Genomic DNA, 18,549 nt, shown 5'->3' on the forward strand with positions numbered 1-18,549 from the left:
TAAGAAAGAGATGTTCATGACAAGAGTGTTTTATTCGAAGTAAGGTAACTAGGCAAATTTAAAATACATGTATATCAAAAATAGAAAATAGAAAACTTAACAGTTGTCTGCACAAAAGAGGTCAACTACAACAGTTATAAGTTATAACTACCCGAAAATGTACAAATTGTTTGTTTACTTTTATTGAAATACCTAAAGATACAGAGTATAGGTATGTAGATCGTATTAACGTAAATAGGTAGGTTGGGTTGAGTAAGCAGGTATTTGTAACTATAGACTACAGGGTACAGTCAGCATCAATAATAGTTGGTAGCGGATGAAACAACACTCCAGATGTTTTTTTTTTCCAAATAGAGAGAGAGAGAGAGAGAGATTTCTACAGTTCGCGTTCTAAAGTAAGTACCTATCTGTCACAGGGAATAATAATGATAATTAATAAAACTTAAACTTACTTAATAATAATGATAAATAGTCCCAATGCCTTCTGCGACCGGTTCATGGGTGTCTATTGTTGAGCCGGGGGGCCGATTTTTGAATTTCGAGCGCTCGATTTCGTCACACGAAAATCGGTGGAAAACATCGAAATGCTAATTTTTGAAATACGAGCGATAGAAATTGGGAATCGAGTGGTATTGACCACTCGTTTTCAATTCTACTAGTAGAATTTAAATGCCGGGTACTGGAGATATTATTGAACGAAATACATGAAATCGAGTGGTCGAAATTCTAAAATCGGGCCGATTTTAGAAGTTCCTTTGAACGGGTTCCAGCAGGCGTTATACATGACATTAAAGCTCTCCAAAGGGCCTCTACGTGTTGGGTCTATATCCCCACGCAAGCCTATCAACAGACCGGGTTTTATAGGCCCGTTAAATCCAAAACGGAGAAACATAATGATAATTAATGAAACTGATACTTTAGAATCGTAGCCTGGGGGCCGATTTTTGAATTTGGACCACTCGATTTCGTGTATTTCGTTAAATAATATCTCCACTACTAGGCATTTAAATTCTACTAATACAATTGAAATCGAGTGGTCAATACCAATAGATTCCAAATTTCGATCGCTCGTATTTCAAAAATTAGCATTTCGCCGTTTTCCACCGATTTTCGAGTGACGAAATCGAGCGATCGAAATTCAAAAATCGGCCCCCTGATCCATTACTTTTGGTGCTGACTGTACATACGCATTTAATTATTTAATAATAAATTCAAGTAAGTAGGTAATGTGTAACCGTCAATCTCTCGCTTTTTAATGCCTAAGTTATTAAGTATGTATAGATTGTGTATGTATACACAATTGTGTATGTGTACACAAGATAATATGTAGGTAGGTACGGTACCTGCGTGCTTCCCTCTTGTTACATCATGCACTATCTGGAGACCTAGGAATAAGTTTCCAATAATACGCAGTCGGATAGATCAGTATTTTATTTTTAAACATATTCGCATATGGATAATCATGGCAATTTACAGAAATCTACCTAATTACTGTTTGATTACTTTAATAACATTAGGCAAGGTACATCAGCGTTCAACCATACAAAGTTTTCTCTCGAGCTAGGTAGGTACCAGGGCTATGTTCTAGATATCTGGAAGGACCTTTTTGTAGTAGGTAAGTACATAAACTTAAAATAATTCGTTTGACATTAAACGACTTACAGAACAAAGTGGTACTTTACCATCATTTTTATAAAGATATGTATATGTACAAATTTCACTGGTACCTCGATACCTTGCAGGCATCTACCACAAGCTACACATTATTTTATAATAATAATAATCTTTAATAGTATAAAAATTGCAGTCCGGATACATTTTAAAGTTTTTCTATATAAAAAGTGAGTTGATCTTTGTAATATTGAATTTAATATAATTCTGACCTGCTTATAAGATCTTAGAAACAACACAGAGGAGGTGCAGTGCAGACATCTGTTTGACACCTCTTAGAAATCTTTCAGGTCACTTTTGACTTGTACAATTATAAACACAAAGATTGTCAATATATCTAAATACAACACAGTTAAAAACGACATAAAAATCAAATCATGAGACATAATAACAATAAATTAAAAACATCTAATAAAAAGACTTTCTTGTCTTACAAGAACATTACAATCGTAATAAAAAATCACAGGTAAGTAGCTTAACACTAGACAATATTTTTATTAGTAATAAATTATTACTTTCAATAATTTAATTATTAGCGATTCTAAAGTAAGTTCCTCTTTTAAAGAAGACTCTCAAAACGTATCTAGCAGCCTAAATCGTGGCAATTAAACCTCCCCCCTATGTTAATATATATTAGGTAGGGATTTTTTTTAATTTAGGATTAGGACTAGAATTTATTATTTACTCATGTCCAGGACCTTTACTTTGATGTTACAGTGAAAGATTTAACCATTATTTTTGACGGACAGTCATATATATCAAATAGTTGCCCGTGTATGAAACACCTTATGCAAATATAACTTGACACAAACCGACAAACAGCAGCTCAAGTATTATTAACACAAAGTATCCCATGCGTTTCGTAATCTTTGTACAACACAGAGCAATATTGTGCTATATGTTATTCGTAAATGTAGTATATATTTACACTTCGTATAATTTTTAAATAACAAGATCATTTATCATAATAGGTTCAAAGAATACCTTTTTTATTGGTTTTGCTATATATGTATTTCAAACGTAGTAAATTTGCCTCTATTCGCACACCACACTCGGTGATGTCAGGTACTTTAGTTAATATCCCAATTCAATCGTAATCTATAAAGTAGATACAACATCTTGGTCATAGATCAAACTATGTTCATATGTATCAGGGTGTAGGTATTTGATCATGATCGCTACATGCGCTAGAGTTGCTGATCCGTCCTGGGGCGGAGATTGATATAAAAAAATTGTTATCGATATGTTATTGTACTCGCAGCGTGTCTCGCTCTCAATTATAAATGTATCTATAAATGCGTGCGAACTACTAACTACGAGTAATAACATAATATTACAAATATTTAAGGTTTGCATACCGCGCTTGCGGTTTTTTAGCAAGCGCATTATCACCGCACAGCTTTATTAATTGTCTTTCAGTTATTGGGTGTGCAATAACTTCAGTATTTCAAGTCGATTCTCAACCGTTCTACCAATATTTTACATCGGATTTCATCGATCAAGGGAAGCACTTTTTCTTTGAATACCTTTTCTCCCTTTGGGCTACACAATTCCTTGATCCACTTCATTAATTATACTTGTCCCTATGACATCTCTACATTTATTATAAGAACCAACAAACCAAAGTATTACCTAATTTAATATTTTAATGAAACACAGTCCTTTTAAATAAATCAGACTTATTGTACGCAGAATTAAGATACCGTTCGGTTACTTTCCTGTAGGTATATAGAGAGTAACAAAACTGTCTGGTTACTGACAATGCCTCGTTCTGAGAAAAATGGACCCTACTCATAACAAGCTTAGTTATTCATTATAATATATATCATTACTAAGTTTCGCAGTGTAACTCAGTGTTGCGCATCTGGTTAGTATTAACCGATTTCATGTTGTACATTCTCGACGCTCTTGAGTTCAAAATGGTGTATATATCCTTCTGCTCCAACAAAACTGAGCGAACAACCCTCGTCGGGGTCCAAAACTTAGAACTCTTCTCTTTTACCTACGCTCTTCATTGCAATGCCAAAAGTTTGGCTTGTAGCATTTGCGTTTCTTGAGCTTCAGTTCAAAGTTCAAAAGTTTAAAGTCTTTTGTTTGTTGATGAGGGCATTGATAAGTTTTATTCTTGCCTTCACTGCCTTGTAGCGGAGATATTCCTCTTCGCGGCCCTTCTTGTCGTCGCGCTGGACCTTCCTACTGTTTTGGAGTTCAAAGCTTATTTCGTACTCTTTTATGCTCCTTCGCAATACCTATAAATAAAACGTTCATATATGAATTTGTGAAAATTGAAAAGGAATGTGAAGGTGTTCATACACCCCATTTATATGTTTACCGTTTCAGTGGTTTCAATAAACCAAAAATCGAGTATTGATGGTTCAAATTAGGATTATGCCTGAAAAGAAACATAAAAACACAAACGTCTGGTGTACCTACAATAAAATTATTTAGATAAATCTTTTTTTATGTTGTTTCCTCCTACGAGATTATTTTGGAGTTCAGATAGGATTCAAATGGATATGGACAATGCGTAATCATTACGGTTAATTACACAGTAATATTTTTACACTTACACATTTCTGTAGTTTTGCTTCTCCAAGAGCTCTGGCCAAGTCTTCGAGGCCGAGGCAGTGCAGGCCCTCGTTGGACGGTGTAGCCTCCTCGCTGGTGGTGCCAGACTTGGCGGACGAGGTGGAGGAGGGCGGCTCTTCGCCGTCGCGAGTAGGTGGCGACTGGAGAGGCGTTTCTGTTGTCTCCTGTACATGGCCGAAAGGTATTTATGTATGCAATGCAATCGGGTTTTTACAAGCTATAATTCGTATGTCATAATAATGGATGTAAATTGTCTTCAAAATTTTTAAACCGTTTTGTGTCTACTTCTTAGTAACCGATTTCGCAGAAATTTGACATAGGTGACAATGCAATATTATGATGACGTCGATTTGATTTGATGATGGAAGATGAAAATGGCCTAGAAAAATAGGAACTAGATGACAAAACAACGCAACCTCAATGAGCTTCTATGAATGTTTGTTAAAAAAATACAGTCAGCGATAAAAGATTGTACCAAAAGCTTTTTACCACGGGAATCATAATTCTAAGCAGACTATCTCACGAGCAGATTAGCAGAAGCCATAAATAGGTATAGTCATCAGCAGAGGTTGCTAAGCGGGCGAGGTGTTCAAAATTACCTTGACACGCTCGTATTCTCTTAACAATAAAGTCGCGTCTAGATCATTTTGAACACCCGGCCCGCTTAGCAACTTCTGCTGCTGACTGTACTATAAAATCTGCTCACCTGTGAAGAGTCGGAAGGTTTTTCTTGGCTGTCGCTGGAGCTGTCCACGCTGGTGTTGAACAGCATCGCCTCATGCTCGTGTATCGTCGCCAACTCCCCGTTCACTCCACCGACCTGTCAAATAACAGGTTCTGTTGTAATTAAGTACCTATTAAGAGAAAGCCAACGTGCACACATGACTTTTTGATCGGTAGCTAGGTGCTCGTCCATGAACCCTCGGCACTAATGAGTCGTTCTCGTGTTAACATTTTGGTAATATCTAATGTGTTCTTATCTGACCGGAATGTAGCTGGGATTTGCCATAGTAGTGTCACTTACCGCATCCGGTCTAGAGGAGGCCAGCGCCCGCTTGACGGCCCTATATCTCTCGTACAGGTGCCGGGCGGCGCCGCGCTCGGCGGAGTGCGCCGGCGGGCGGCCGCGCGCCGCCTCGAGTCGTAGCAGTGCTCGCTGCACGCAAGACTTCTCGGCCGCCAGCTGCGCGCTCGTCCATGAGCCCTCGGCGCTAGTGAGCCGTCCTGCTGCTTGGCGACAACCTTCCAACCACTGGAAGCAAGCATATTTTGTTTTCATATAAAACTCACTACAATATGGAGTCAACATTAGTGTCAGCCAGTCAGTCGGTAGATTAGAAGAAATAGATGATGAATACTTCTAAATTAAGATGAATAGAATTCGATAGCTGTCTTGCAGAGAAGTTACATAATTAAAATTCATAGTTAGTACGTCACCAAAGATTAAAGTTACGGTCATCCGCAATCGTTGTGGGAATATTCATTGGTATGTCTTTTTCCATCTGCAGTAGAAGTAGGATGAATATCGGAGCGTACAACATTAAGCCGACGATTGAATGGTTAAACGGAAAATTACACAAAAAACCAATACCTCCTCAATATCCCTCACAACCTCAGTCATAGCTTTCTCACTCTTCAGCGCCTCGTCCAGCTTATCATCTCTCTCTTTCTGCTGCTTAGCGGCCTGTAGCTTGAGCGCGTACTCGACAGGGTCCGCTTTGATGCACCGCTTCTCCGCCTGGAGCCGCCGCAGCGTCTCGTACATGCGCGTGAGTTGCACGTCAGTGATGCGCTCGCCAGGCGTGATGGCGTAGCCGTGCTTTGCTTCGTATTCGGCCTCGTGCTTCGTAATGTTCTTTTTGAGCACGCTGATCTGAAATTTTAAGGCTCAACGTGAATTATTGATATTTTTATGATCTTGGTTTTTAGGGTTCCGTACCCAAAGGGTAAAACGGGACCCTATTACTAAGACTTCGCTGTCCGTCCGTCCGTCCGTCCGTCCGTCTGTCACCAGGCTGTATCTCACGAACCGTGATAGCTAGACAGTTGAAATTTTCACAGATGATGTATTTCTGTTGCCGCTATAACAACAAATACTAAAAACAGAATAAAATAAAGATTTAAATGGGGCTCCCATACAACAAACGTGATTTTTGACCAAAGTTAAGCAACGTCGGGAGTGGTCAGTACTTGGATGGGTGACCGTTCTTTTTTTGCTTTTTTTTTTTCGTTTTTTTTTGCATGATGGTACGGAACCCTTCGTGCGCGAGTCCGACTCGCTCTTGCCCGGTTTTTAGGGTTCCGTACCTCAAAAGGAAAAAACGGAACCCTTATAGGATCACTCGTGCGTCTGTCTGTCTGTCTGTCTGTCTGTCCGTCTGTCACAGCCGATTTTCTCCGGAACTACTGGACCAATCAAGTTGAAATTTGGTACACATATGTAAGTTTGTGACCCAAATACGGACATGTAACGTTAACAAATGAATTTTAAACATGGGGGCCACTTTTGGGGGGTAAATGAAAAAATGAAAAAATTTAATTTTTCAACCTTAATCATGTTACATATCAAATGAAAGAGCTTATTGTAAGGATCTCAAATATATTTTTTTATAATTTTCGAATAAACAGTTTAGAAGTTATTCAAGAAAATAGGCAAAAAATGACCATTCCCCCCCCCCCCCCCTTATCTCCGAAACTACTAAGTCTTAAATTTTAAAAAAAAATACATAAAATAGGTCTATACCTATAGATGACAGGAAAACCTATTAGAAATGTACAGTCAAGCGTGAGTCGGACTTAATTACAGTTTTTGATCCGACCCCTACGGATTTTTTAAAGAGATTTCACTCACGTTTCACATAAAAAATACATTGTTAACAGTGCCGGATTACTTAGAGTAGTAGTTTTCTTAGAGTAATTGGTGATAATTTTCTGATAAGATAATCATTTTAAATATTTAACGGTCTTACCTACTTACGAGTAATTGTAAGGTCAAATTAAAAAAAACCGGCCAAGTGCGAGTCGGACTCGCGTTCCAAGGGTTCCGTATATTACACAATTTTTAACAATCAGTGCCGAATTAAGATATTTTGATGCCCTAAGCATTTCTAGGTCACACATCGTTTTTACCACACGATTTTTTTAGCTGTCCAAAAGCTAATTTGCAAAAATAATGGCGCGTAATTATTTGGGAAACAATCGGTAGCAGTAGAAGAGTCGGGATTACATGCATAGATTCGATTTCAACCCACTCTTTTGCGGTTCGGCGTTAGGTCTTATGCGAGGCCTTCTGCCTTACGGCAAAGTTGATCTTCTGCCTTAATTACACTTGGGCGTGGATCCAAATCCAAGCTTTCCTCTTTCGCAGCTGGGCCTACTGCCTTTCTCACACTTCGCCAATTCAATTCCAAGCTCTCTGCTTTCTTGCATATTTTATGCATGAAAACAACCTCGCTGAGACCCTTAAATATCGAGCCGTATGCGAAGCTAGGCTGATAGAAAACTGTCCCATCCCTTCTCTGTATGAAATCCTGGATTCGCGCCTGGTTGGGACTACTTATAACTAAAATTGCGTTTTTATATCGAAAAATTTTCGCGTTCGCTTCGCTCGCGTTTTCAATAACTTTATAAGGTATGATAAAGGTGACATTCGGGTGGCGACTGCAGCAACATTACTCCGTTGCAACGTTACTGCTGCAGTACTGTCAACTTCCGTGATAAAATGATGTGACTGATTTCCATACTAAAAGTAAAAATGTATAACTGTCTATCATATTGCGTTTTTATATCGAAAAATTTCCGCGCTCGCTTCGCTCGCGTTTCTATTACTTTCTAAGCTATGATAAAGGTGACATTCGGGTGGCGACTGCAACAGCATTAGGTACTCTGTTGCAACATTACTGCTGCGGCACTGTCAATTTTCGTGATAAAATGATGTGACTGATTTCCATTCTCAGCTGTAATGCGGCAATGAACTTCTCTCAATTTACCAAAAAATCAATGTAATCTTGATGACCCTAGGAAGAGGGGGCACCTAGAAATGCTTAGGGCATCAAAATATCTTAATTCGGCACTGATTGTTAAAAATTGTGTAATATACGGAACCCTTGGAACGCGAGTCCCTCGCACTTGGCCGGTTTTTTTTAATGTGTAGACTAGTCTTCGCCTCATTTCCATTTTCACTCTCTTAGGGGTTAAATTTTTCAGTATCTATCCATACAAGTTACGGACCTGTTTAAAATAATTATTTAGATAAAGGCCAGCTCCTTAGTCGCTATTTTGTAGTGTCCGACCGAAGGTTCGGTTTCGGTTTCGGTTTCGGCCAGTTTCGGCCAAAAAATCATGTTTCGGCTGTAGTTTCGGTTTCGGCCAAAAAACGGCCGAACCTTTCGGCCGGGCCGAATCTTACGAAATGGTACTTCGTACTATGAAACTTAACTATGTGATAAAGACCAAAAGTTGGGGAATATAAGTAGGACAACAATATTAATATGTACCTACATATACTGATTCATGTATAGGTACAGTAATTAATTGGTTTATTATCAAAACATAATTCCACTAATGAGGGCGCCACTAGACGCAGTCTTAAGAGGCTGTTAATACCTATAACGCGCACACTGTCTCATTGTATCGGAGTCAATGAGATAGCACTGTCGCATGTTACTGGGCCTGGGCAAAGGAATAATAAGGAAACTCATCATCTTACTCGCGTAATCCCGGAATTTTTGCCACGGCTCATGGGAGCCTGGGGTCCAATTGACAACTAATCCCAAGAATTGGCGCAGGCACTAGTTTTTACGAAAGCCACTGCCATCAGACTGACCTTCGAACCCAGAGAGTAAACTAGGCCTTATCGGGACTAGTCCGGCTTCCTCACGATGTTTTTCCTTCACCGGAAAGCAAATAGTAAATATCAAATGATATTTCGTATACCTATAAGTTCCGAAAAAACTCATTGGTACGAGCCGGGGTTTATACCTGCGACCTTCGGATTGAAAGTCGCACGCTCTTACCGCTAGGCCACCAGCGCTCAAGGAAATATCTCGCTTTTTAATACAATGGACATTGGTTGGAGTTTGTGCTCAACTACTCATCCTGAAGCCTGAAACACGGCTTTGACTTCGCATGAAAGTTCGCCTCACTGGGGCACTTCGGACTTTTAGGCCCAGGTGAAGATCGGTACCCGGCCTTGCGATATTTTAACAAAAAAATTCGCGCTCGCTGCGCTCGCGTTTTTGGTTGACCCTGTATCTACATGTTAGCTTGACTGGTGAATGAATAGAGTTAGACTAAGAAAATTCTGCAATTATTTTGATAGCATACGCAGTGCAACTAGTGCAAATGTTATTTATACGTCATAATTTCATAGAAGTTTTGACGTTTAAAATAACACTTGCACTGCGTGTGTTATCAAAATCGTTGCAGAATTATGTTGGTCTAACTCTAGTAATTTTCTTAAAAAACTGCTTAAGTAACATCAATTTCAAGGACATTGGGTGTTGACAGCTCCATAATACTCGTATGTGTGTAAAAGCGTTTTTAAGACATTTTTTAAACGATTTTAACAAGTCTACAAAAGGTTCGGTTTCGGTTTCGGTTTCGGCCGAAACTAGAGCCAAAGCCGAACATTCGGTTTCGGTTTCGGTTTCGGCAAAAAAACATGTTTCGGTCGGACACTACTATTTTGTTATGCAACGCTTAAAAAAAACAGTATAAACGACGGACTAAAAAAAAGGACGAAGGCCTCCAGAGGCCTTGGTCACTTTTGTCATCGGAAATGTGTCAACTTCAAACAAATCTGCTGATCTTACAAGTATAATAAATCAGCTTCCTGCCAAGCTAGCCTTCCTGCTATGGGATTTAGCTTTAAGTCAAGCTTTGCTCAGATGGGCTAGTACTAGTACCGGTCGGTCAGGCAGTTATTTATGAGCACTACCCAGCAAAAGTGTTAAGGTGCGTTCACATGTAGTGCAAGAGCCTGAGGGTCTACCGCGAACATCGAAGTTCGTAAATTGCGTGCGTCTTTCTCCTTTACTGCATTTAAGGCGCAATTAGAGTGACAGAGCAATTCGCAAACTTCGGTTTTCGCGGTTATAGCCCTGTTTGCCGCCACTTCCGTCATATTACCTTCTTGTTGATCTTGTCGAGGCGGCGGTCAGGCGCCGGCTGGTCGCGGCGCGAGTGCGGCGCCACGATGCGCTCGTCCCGACGCATGCGCTCGGCTGCCGCCGCGTTCTCCGCCGCCGACACGCCGAGTGCGCCCGCATCTAGGGTCTCTGGCTCCTCACATACTGGAACATAGTACCAACCGTTTACCAATATTGATTTCATATTGTTTATATTTTAGTGAGATCGAATGCATTGGTACAAGGTAATAAAAAAATAATAACGGAGATTCACTTAACCCTTCGAGTGGCATTGTCCTCCTCGAGGTCTCTACGGTAAGTGGCGGTGGCCGCGAGACGGACAGACATAACAAGCCGGTTGAGTGGCACAGCCATTTTGGAAAAATATACGTCAAGTGGCGGGGCCTCAACGGGTGATCATCGCGAATTTGGCGCGTGTTAGAAATATGACCGTTTCCCAAAAAAAACTATGAATGATATATACAAACTATATATCACTGAATTCAGCTTAAAATGGGTTATTTGATTGTATACCAATGAATTCTATTCTATTTATGTGAATTATGCTAGACTTGTTCTAATCTCATATTACCACTTTTTTTCTACTTTCATGTAAAAATACGTATAGTTACGAAATAAAACAATTGATTGTAGAAAAAGCAGTCTTTATGACAAAACAATACATTTAACACGATTACACAGTTTATTTCACTTTTTATCAGTGCGTATTCCGTTTGAATGTTCGCGGCTCGACGACGGTCGGCGCGTAATGGGCGAGGTAGGGCAGGAACATCACGTCATTTCTAACAAACTTTGTTTTACGCGGGAATTCGACCGTTAGGGAATACCATCCTTGTTTATTGACGAATGCATCTTGCAAGAGTGAGCAAGCAAGGCATAGTTTTAACGGTTTTATTTTAGGCGCGAAATGCAGCGTCGCACAGAGGCCGCGAGACGGTCTCTGCCAATTACGGGCTTGTTATGACCGAACCTTCTCGCGGCCTCTGCCACGCCGAGGCATATTTAAAAAAATGGCCGCGCCATTTGTCCTACCGTTCAACCGGAGGTGCTGCCACCCGAAGGGTTAATAACGGAGAACAGTTCCCATTGCTCGCGCGTCGCAAGTCAGTTAAACCACAAAATTAATTGAATGTTAAGTAAGTATGAGTCAACAGTGACTGTAGTAGATCCTCTAGTACCAGGGGCGTATTTACCCTAGGGCCATCCGGGCCATGGCCCGGGGCGCCAACCCCCGGGGGCGGCATATGCCGCCCCTGGCGGATTGCATTTTGTTTTTCTTCCTTGAGTTCTGGGGCGGCGAAACATGCCAATGCCCGGGGCGCCAAATTACAAAATACGCCCCTGTCTAGTACATTAGGAATTTAAATAAAACGGATACATTTACATACGTTGTGGTTTCTGCAACAGGGTGAAGTCCAAGTGCGGCGGGGTGGCGGTCCGCACGTCTTCGAGTTCGTTCTCTTTGGGTTGCTTGTGCTGGCGGGCGGGCGCGCGCCTCCGCTTGCCGCCGAACTGCGGGCGACGAGCGCGCGACAACCGCTCGGCGCGTCGCTCGGACTAAACATAAGTACTTGGTTAATACAGAGAATAGAATCAGACCACGCTAAGTTTTCATGCTAAATGCTACGTCAAGTATGGTGCTCCTGTGGGGCATGTATGCGTTGTCACTGCCAAGTTAGTGCAAACTTAACGTGGTGAGATCCTGATGCTTGAATAATTTAGCCCGAGCTTATTCAATAACGTCCATAGGGAAAATCTTAAAAATTGATTTGTAAATGGATATGATGGTATGAATTGGTAATCGTTTCTCCATTGTGAATTATGTGTAAAATAAATGCATTGTAAGTATTTTGTAAGTTATTAACACTAACCTCAAGGCGGTTATAGTCGTGTAGTGGTGGTGGAGGTGGCGGTGGTGGCGCTCGCTCTTCGCTGTGCGGCCGCCTCTCTTTCCGCTCGTGAGCGCAGCCAGAGTCGCGCCGCTCGCGTCGCTTGCGCGCCTCCCGCTCACACTCGGGCGCTGCCATCTCGTCCGCGTTCCGCGCTCGCTCACGCTCCCGCTCCCGCTCGCAGCACTGCGCACGCCACCCGGGGCCAGTTATAACAACGGGCCGCTCGCTCGAGCACTCGCTTTCGTGCCCGTAACCCTACCAGTTGTTACAATGTATTGGTGTAATGTGCGCAAATGTGAATCTCGAGGTGGGTTAAAGCTGATATTTGCGGCTTTAAATGGGATTCAGATTTGTGAATGAACGGGTGTTTATATGCTTGGGATATGGTGTTATTATAATTACTATTAAGGTAATATACATAATTATACGTAAGTAGGTATTTGTAGGTATCTCTAATATAGGTAATTTACTTAGATGCATAATACGTGTCTAAAGCAACTTGTTCCAAAAAACTACAGTTAATTTGATTAAAAAGCGTTTTCGTCAAATAACGGCTCTCTTATGTGTAGTCGCCATCAGATATATCAGAGCGGCCGAGGTGCTCAAAAATATCTGAACACGTACTCAAGCGCCTTGACATTCTTGACAATAGAGGCGTGTTCAGATATTTGTGAGCGGGTAGAGCGCTCCGATATATCTGATGGTGACTGTATCTACGCATAAAGATTTCAGTTTTAAAACAAATGGTTACAGGAAAAGTGTCGCACTAGGTAAAAAAATTAACACATTAATGTACTTCACTGACTACTTTTTAACAACTTTTCCCGTACCAATTAAGAAAAAAAAAGAAGCGAATATAAAGCTATCATTGGTATATAGAATAGGTTCACTACTTTCTACAATGATGTCACATGTGAAGCCCCACCACCACCTAAGAATTTAAAAGTACCTGCAGACTTTCCAATTGTACCATGTTCGCTTCTGACTTAAAACTTTACTCGAAATAAAATCCCCAATTTCCAAAGGCCGTTATGTGAGGATTCTGAAATAAACCATGTATGGATCTAGTGCAACTGATATACTGTCAATATCTACTCGATAAATACAAGGCAATTGGTACTGTTTGCGACAACTCGAATTGGCTGTTTTTATTGTTTGCCGTAAAATTTTATTACTACATATTTGTATCCGATAACAGCAAAATGTATCTACAGGTATTCTGACCAACCCATTTTGTCAATAGAAAAAGGCATGAACTAAAAAAAAATGCATCCTCCTTACAGGCTTTTAGCTGCCTTTTTGAAGTCGGGTGTCAATAGACAGAGTATATCACGCGTATTTGCTAAATATCAAAATGAGACTTGACCCTTATTGCACTACAAGGTGCAATAAACAAGTTTTCCAGAGAGACATTAATTAATAAACAAACTGACAGTTACATTTGAAAAGTTTACATTTAATTTATTTGCTACTGATTCTATCTTACTTGACCAAATTATCTATCAATGCAACCCCGCAAATTGAAATGTAAACCAGCTACGCTACTGTCATGCTCTTACTAATACCTAAATCTATGCTACTATCATACATTAATAGTTACAGCAGGTGCTGAATTAAATTTAACGAAACCTGTCTAAGCTACAGTAAGATTCTTCAAGGCAAGCGTCGACGACACCCACGCACGAGTGCAGATGCATATTACACTTGTCTTGAAATAAGACAACCTCGTTAGTGTAGTATCTCGTATATCAAAATACCACCCACACTATGGAGTGGAACTGTGGGACTTGCACAAACATATTTGCATCTTAAAATAAAATTGCGAACACAATTCTAGCTGAACTATTTATTTTGTAAGAATTTAATCACCATGTACAGTCGACGTCAAATATAGGTATGTTTACACTTTTGCACCGACTGTACGGTCACCTGCAATAATATGTTACACAACGAAGACCGCAAAAATATCTGACCCGATCTTATTTGTAGAGCCATAAGAGCGTGTCACATATTTTTGAAGCCTTCGAAGAGTAGCATATTATTGCAGGTGACTGTACAGAGCGAATACAACTTTACAAACTTGGTGGGCAGCGTCGCATTTGCCGAAACGGATCTATTATTTGAATTAAAAAAACGCCATCTATAATCTAAGAGTTGTGATGTTTTCATAATCTATTTAAGTCACAATAGGTATAACAAATAAAGCTGTAAATCCTGACTAAGTATAGTATATTTCGGACGGGAATCAGTTAAATTAGTTATGATCATTAGCCAACCAGAGCGACATGCTGGAAATAAACTTATATACCTTACACCCAGTCGCTCGTCTTGCCGTTCCGAATGCCAAATCGGCTTGTCGCGAACAGTAGGTACCTACAATACCTACATGGTAACATTTAGTCTTCGGGAATCATTTGATTAGCGCATGGCTAGCGTCTAGCACAAAATCCAACTCAGATATGTTTACTCATGATAAACTTCTAGTGCAATTTAAACGAGTTCTAAATTTGTGAAAAGCGAGCTCAAAATCATATTATTATGAATATGTTTATGAGATAGCTTCATGTCTCAAATTGGGCGCACCAAAACAATACTGTCACTTACGAGTAAAAATTATTCAGGTTTACTTACAATGCAGTATCTTGCAGCACCAACTATGGAGTCCAATATCCTAGAAATGTTGTCCCGACTGCGGCTGGCCAGGTCGCTTGGGGCCCCTACGGGCTGAACCCCGTCCAGAAATCCAAAACCAAACGCTTAACCACCGGGTTATTGCTTATCCTTTGATATAAAATAAACGGAAATAAACAAAACGAAACGGCAGGGCGGAAGCCAGCGCCGTTTTGACGGAAACTTGACACTTAACTTATATCTTATATATATCTAAAAGGTTCCTGCAGTCTATTTGATGATGTCACTCCTTTGCACCGACATGTCTCGGTCGCGGCACATATTGGTACGGCACAAACAGTCAATATTATATTTTGTTTTTAAAAGATTTACGGCTGCTTTAAGAAATGTGTTGAAACTAGTCTGTAGTTTAGCATTGATGGGATGAGCGTGGGTTGGGGAGCTTGTTAGCTCACAACGCTAGTGAATCCTCTCCATGGTTACAAGCGTGGCACTTTCACAGGTGTTTTGAAAAAGAAAAGTTAATGCGACAGATTTTGCTCAATTATCGTCTATCATCTTTGATATTATTGTGATTCTGACACTGACACCGATGACAAAAAAGTAATATCAGAAGAGGTAGAATTTTGATTATCGTTTCTTGCGGGTTGCTCGCAAATTCTGAAACAAAAATAAATACCTTTTAGCACCCTTGCATATCAGCAAATCAGTATAAAAGTAGGTAAAATATGTTTATGTAGGTACCTATGTAAAAACATTCGCAACTGCAAAACTGTAGTAGGTACCTACCTACAAAAAAACTCTTCACTAGGAGAAGGCAATTTGAAAATCTGTTACTTATCAATATGGTTAAATAAATATTACCAGTTGCGCATCTTGCTCACATCAATATTTACCCATGTACAGTCAACTGTAAAAATATGGGTGCACAAATCGTCTCAAAAATATGTCCCATAATAGCTCTTATGTCAACGAATTAAGAACTATGGGACATATTTTTGAGTAAGTTGTCTACACCTATATTTTTACACTTGGCTGTACTGTACATAGCGAGGTGCACGGGAACATGATGATAGGTAACAAATGTGACGTCATTTTATAAGTTCGAAACGGCTTCTTGTATAGTATGTAATATCATATATGGTCACTTTTCTATTTTAACAGCGTGATAATGACTGTGTAAGTCTTTTTAAAGAGTCCGCAGCAAGCTCGGCTGAATATCACCTTCTCTAAATCTAGCTAAGTAGTCGGTTTAAAATGAGAGCGTAACTACGTTTGTATGGAGAACCGAGCTTGCTGCGGACTCTTAAATGGCGTGGTGTTAAGAGTGACGATATCACCGTCTAACACACCATTCATACCGATTAAGCTCGGCTAAGCTTAGTATGTATGTATTGTATTTAAGTACCTCAGTATGTACACACAACTAGAATCCATTAGCGGCTGACGCTATACGTCTCGCCCGACAGTTTGGTTTAGCTTGATGGATAGCCACTCGCGCAGTCATCGATATTCCATTGATCATTTGAATTAGCCGACAACTCCATATGTATACGTACTTACGTATACCAGGTATTACCTTCAAATCTATTAACCAATACCTGGCATTAATGAAATGAACGCAACAAACGACATCTAACGTTGTTGGTTGTATTTCATCAGAACATATAGCCCCACTAAAAGCTACAAGTACTTTTCAGTAAGAAAATTTCCAGAATTTAAAAATAAATTACAATTTTTTTATGTAAGTACCTACGGAAAAGTAAGCTACCTTACAAAACCAAAACACGAAACCAGTGTAGGTAGTCATTTCTCTTTTCTGTTTCAAATAATTGTTTTAACCAGTTAGCTCATACTATAGTTGGTCAAACCAATTTGTCAGCCAGTAAGAACCAGGAAAACTATACCTACTCATCCTTTTCTTTTGGGTGCTAGTACTAAGACAGTATGATTCTCTCTATCTGTAAGACAAAGATAGTATGATTCTCTCTGTCTATGATTGAAATGAGACAGTCCTTTGACAAACTATAGTTAATATTCCTACGCAAAAATCAAAGCTCGACGCATGGTTTAGGAGATACAGACCTATAAAGCTGTCCATTATATAACGATTGTATAAAATACTATTCAGTGTAACAATGACACTATTAAAATTACGCCGTCAACGAATGTTCAGTGGCCTAGGTAATTCGATAACGATTCGAGTCAGGAGTACTACGTCTACATTTCCAGGAACATGAAGGTTCTCATTGTTCCCTATTTAAGTATTAAATAACTATTAAACACGGACTTAGTTTAATTTAACTACTTAATTCATAAATTGACTGTTTCCTAACCAGAATTACAATTTAACTCAAATATTGAATGAAAATATGTAACTTTAGAAATTTGCCTGAAAACATTTGAGTAAGTATACAAATAAAACGTGATTTTGAATGCTTTCATAATTAACAATTCAACACCCTCAAAATTTTCTGTTTCGAGTGCTACACAAAGTACTTAAAACTTTTTTTACTTTATGAATTCATACATAACCAAAAGACAGAGAACAAAGAACCGTTGTGACCTAGAAAGCTTGCTATGGTCCGAGTCCGAGATATACGCTAGGTTACGTCTGAAAGCCTGAAACAAAAGCTCGGCTTGGAGTTGGGCGTCTGTTCAAGGCTAAAGCTAGGAACGTCAAATCAATACCTTACCTAATGAAATTGGCTTGTTTCCTAGTCCATGAGTTATTGTTATTTAAGATCTAAGGTACAGATTGATATTGGAAAAACTAGATAAAATAAGAATGCAATATAGGTTTAAATGAATAAATAAAATGTATTGTTAACCAACACAGAACATTACGTGCTGCCTAGCAGCGCCATGACACACGGAGATAGAGCGAGAAGCTGATATACCCACCCAAACAGAACATGTACAACCTTATTATTACATTGCTTACAACAGTAAAAACTCGGCTAACGCCAAGGCTTTTTACAATTCAGTTTCACAAACAAGTGTTGTGTGATGGAAGTGTGAAAATTCTAAATCTGCACGTCTGCACGCACAGGTGGCACAGGTCTAGAATGACCTTCGAGCAACACCGGCTTCCGACACGTCGGAAGGGAGGGGCCCAAGCGATATCTCACCGTACAAATCTTTCTGCCATTTCCGTATTGCTCGAAGAGAATGACGGTCGGAAATGTAATTACACCTAATAAACTGAAGCACAGTAGGTACCAACAACATACATTTCTATCGAGCGAAAGTCAAAATACTCAGGATTCGAATCGATAGATACAGTCCCTCTAGAAAGGCCTTAAGACTGCTAATGAAATTTATGGCAGCTTAAATTGTAATCCAAAAAAGCGCAACGCCTTTTTAAAATCTACGTTTTCTGCACCTTAATTAACCTATGGTTCACCTTATTATACCTTATCTCGTAGCAATAAGACTTACGAATGGTCAACTAACTGTGTCCACGAGAGTGTTGTACCGTCGACGTCAAAGATATGTTTACACTTTTCGCCTTATTACAACTCAATATCTGGGAGACCGAACTTTGCTCGGAAAACATATAAAAACTCAGATATGCGCGTTTTCCCAGAGATAAGACCTAGCTAGATCAATTTATC

General features: G+C 39.8%; 1 protein-coding gene across 5 annotated transcripts in view; it reads right to left on the reverse strand.

Annotated features, from left to right (window-relative positions):
• Positions 1–1,416: 1,416 nt before the first annotated feature.
• Positions 1,417–18,549, reverse strand: part of LOC134793586 (protein FAM13A) — a 184,677-nt gene continuing 167,544 nt past the window's right edge. The window contains exons 2-11 of one of the 5 annotated variants that reach the window (XM_063765202.1): positions 14,933–15,592; positions 13,251–13,343; positions 12,281–12,556; positions 11,798–11,966; positions 10,390–10,553; positions 5,852–6,133; positions 5,285–5,512; positions 4,967–5,080; positions 4,242–4,424; positions 1,417–3,920 (exon numbers count right to left, since the gene is read on the reverse strand). In XM_063765202.1, the coding sequence (XP_063621272.1) occupies positions 3,744–3,920; positions 4,242–4,424; positions 4,967–5,080; positions 5,285–5,512; positions 5,852–6,133; positions 10,390–10,553; positions 11,798–11,966; positions 12,281–12,556; positions 13,251–13,274 (1,617 nt within the window). In that variant the 5' untranslated portion in view covers positions 13,275–13,343; positions 14,933–15,592 and the 3' untranslated portion in view covers positions 1,417–3,743. Of the gene's footprint in view, positions 3,921–4,241; positions 4,425–4,966; positions 5,081–5,284; positions 5,513–5,851; positions 6,134–10,389; positions 10,554–11,797; positions 11,967–12,280; positions 12,752–13,250; positions 13,344–14,932; positions 15,593–18,549 lie in introns of all 5 variants that reach the window. The other 4 variants (XM_063765203.1, XM_063765205.1, XM_063765204.1 and 1 more) reach the window with 4 other exon arrangements.

The sequence above is a fragment of the Cydia splendana genome, chromosome 9 (assembly GCF_910591565.1).
Source record: "Cydia splendana chromosome 9, ilCydSple1.2, whole genome shotgun sequence".
NCBI lineage: Eukaryota > Metazoa > Arthropoda > Insecta > Lepidoptera > Tortricidae > Cydia > Cydia splendana.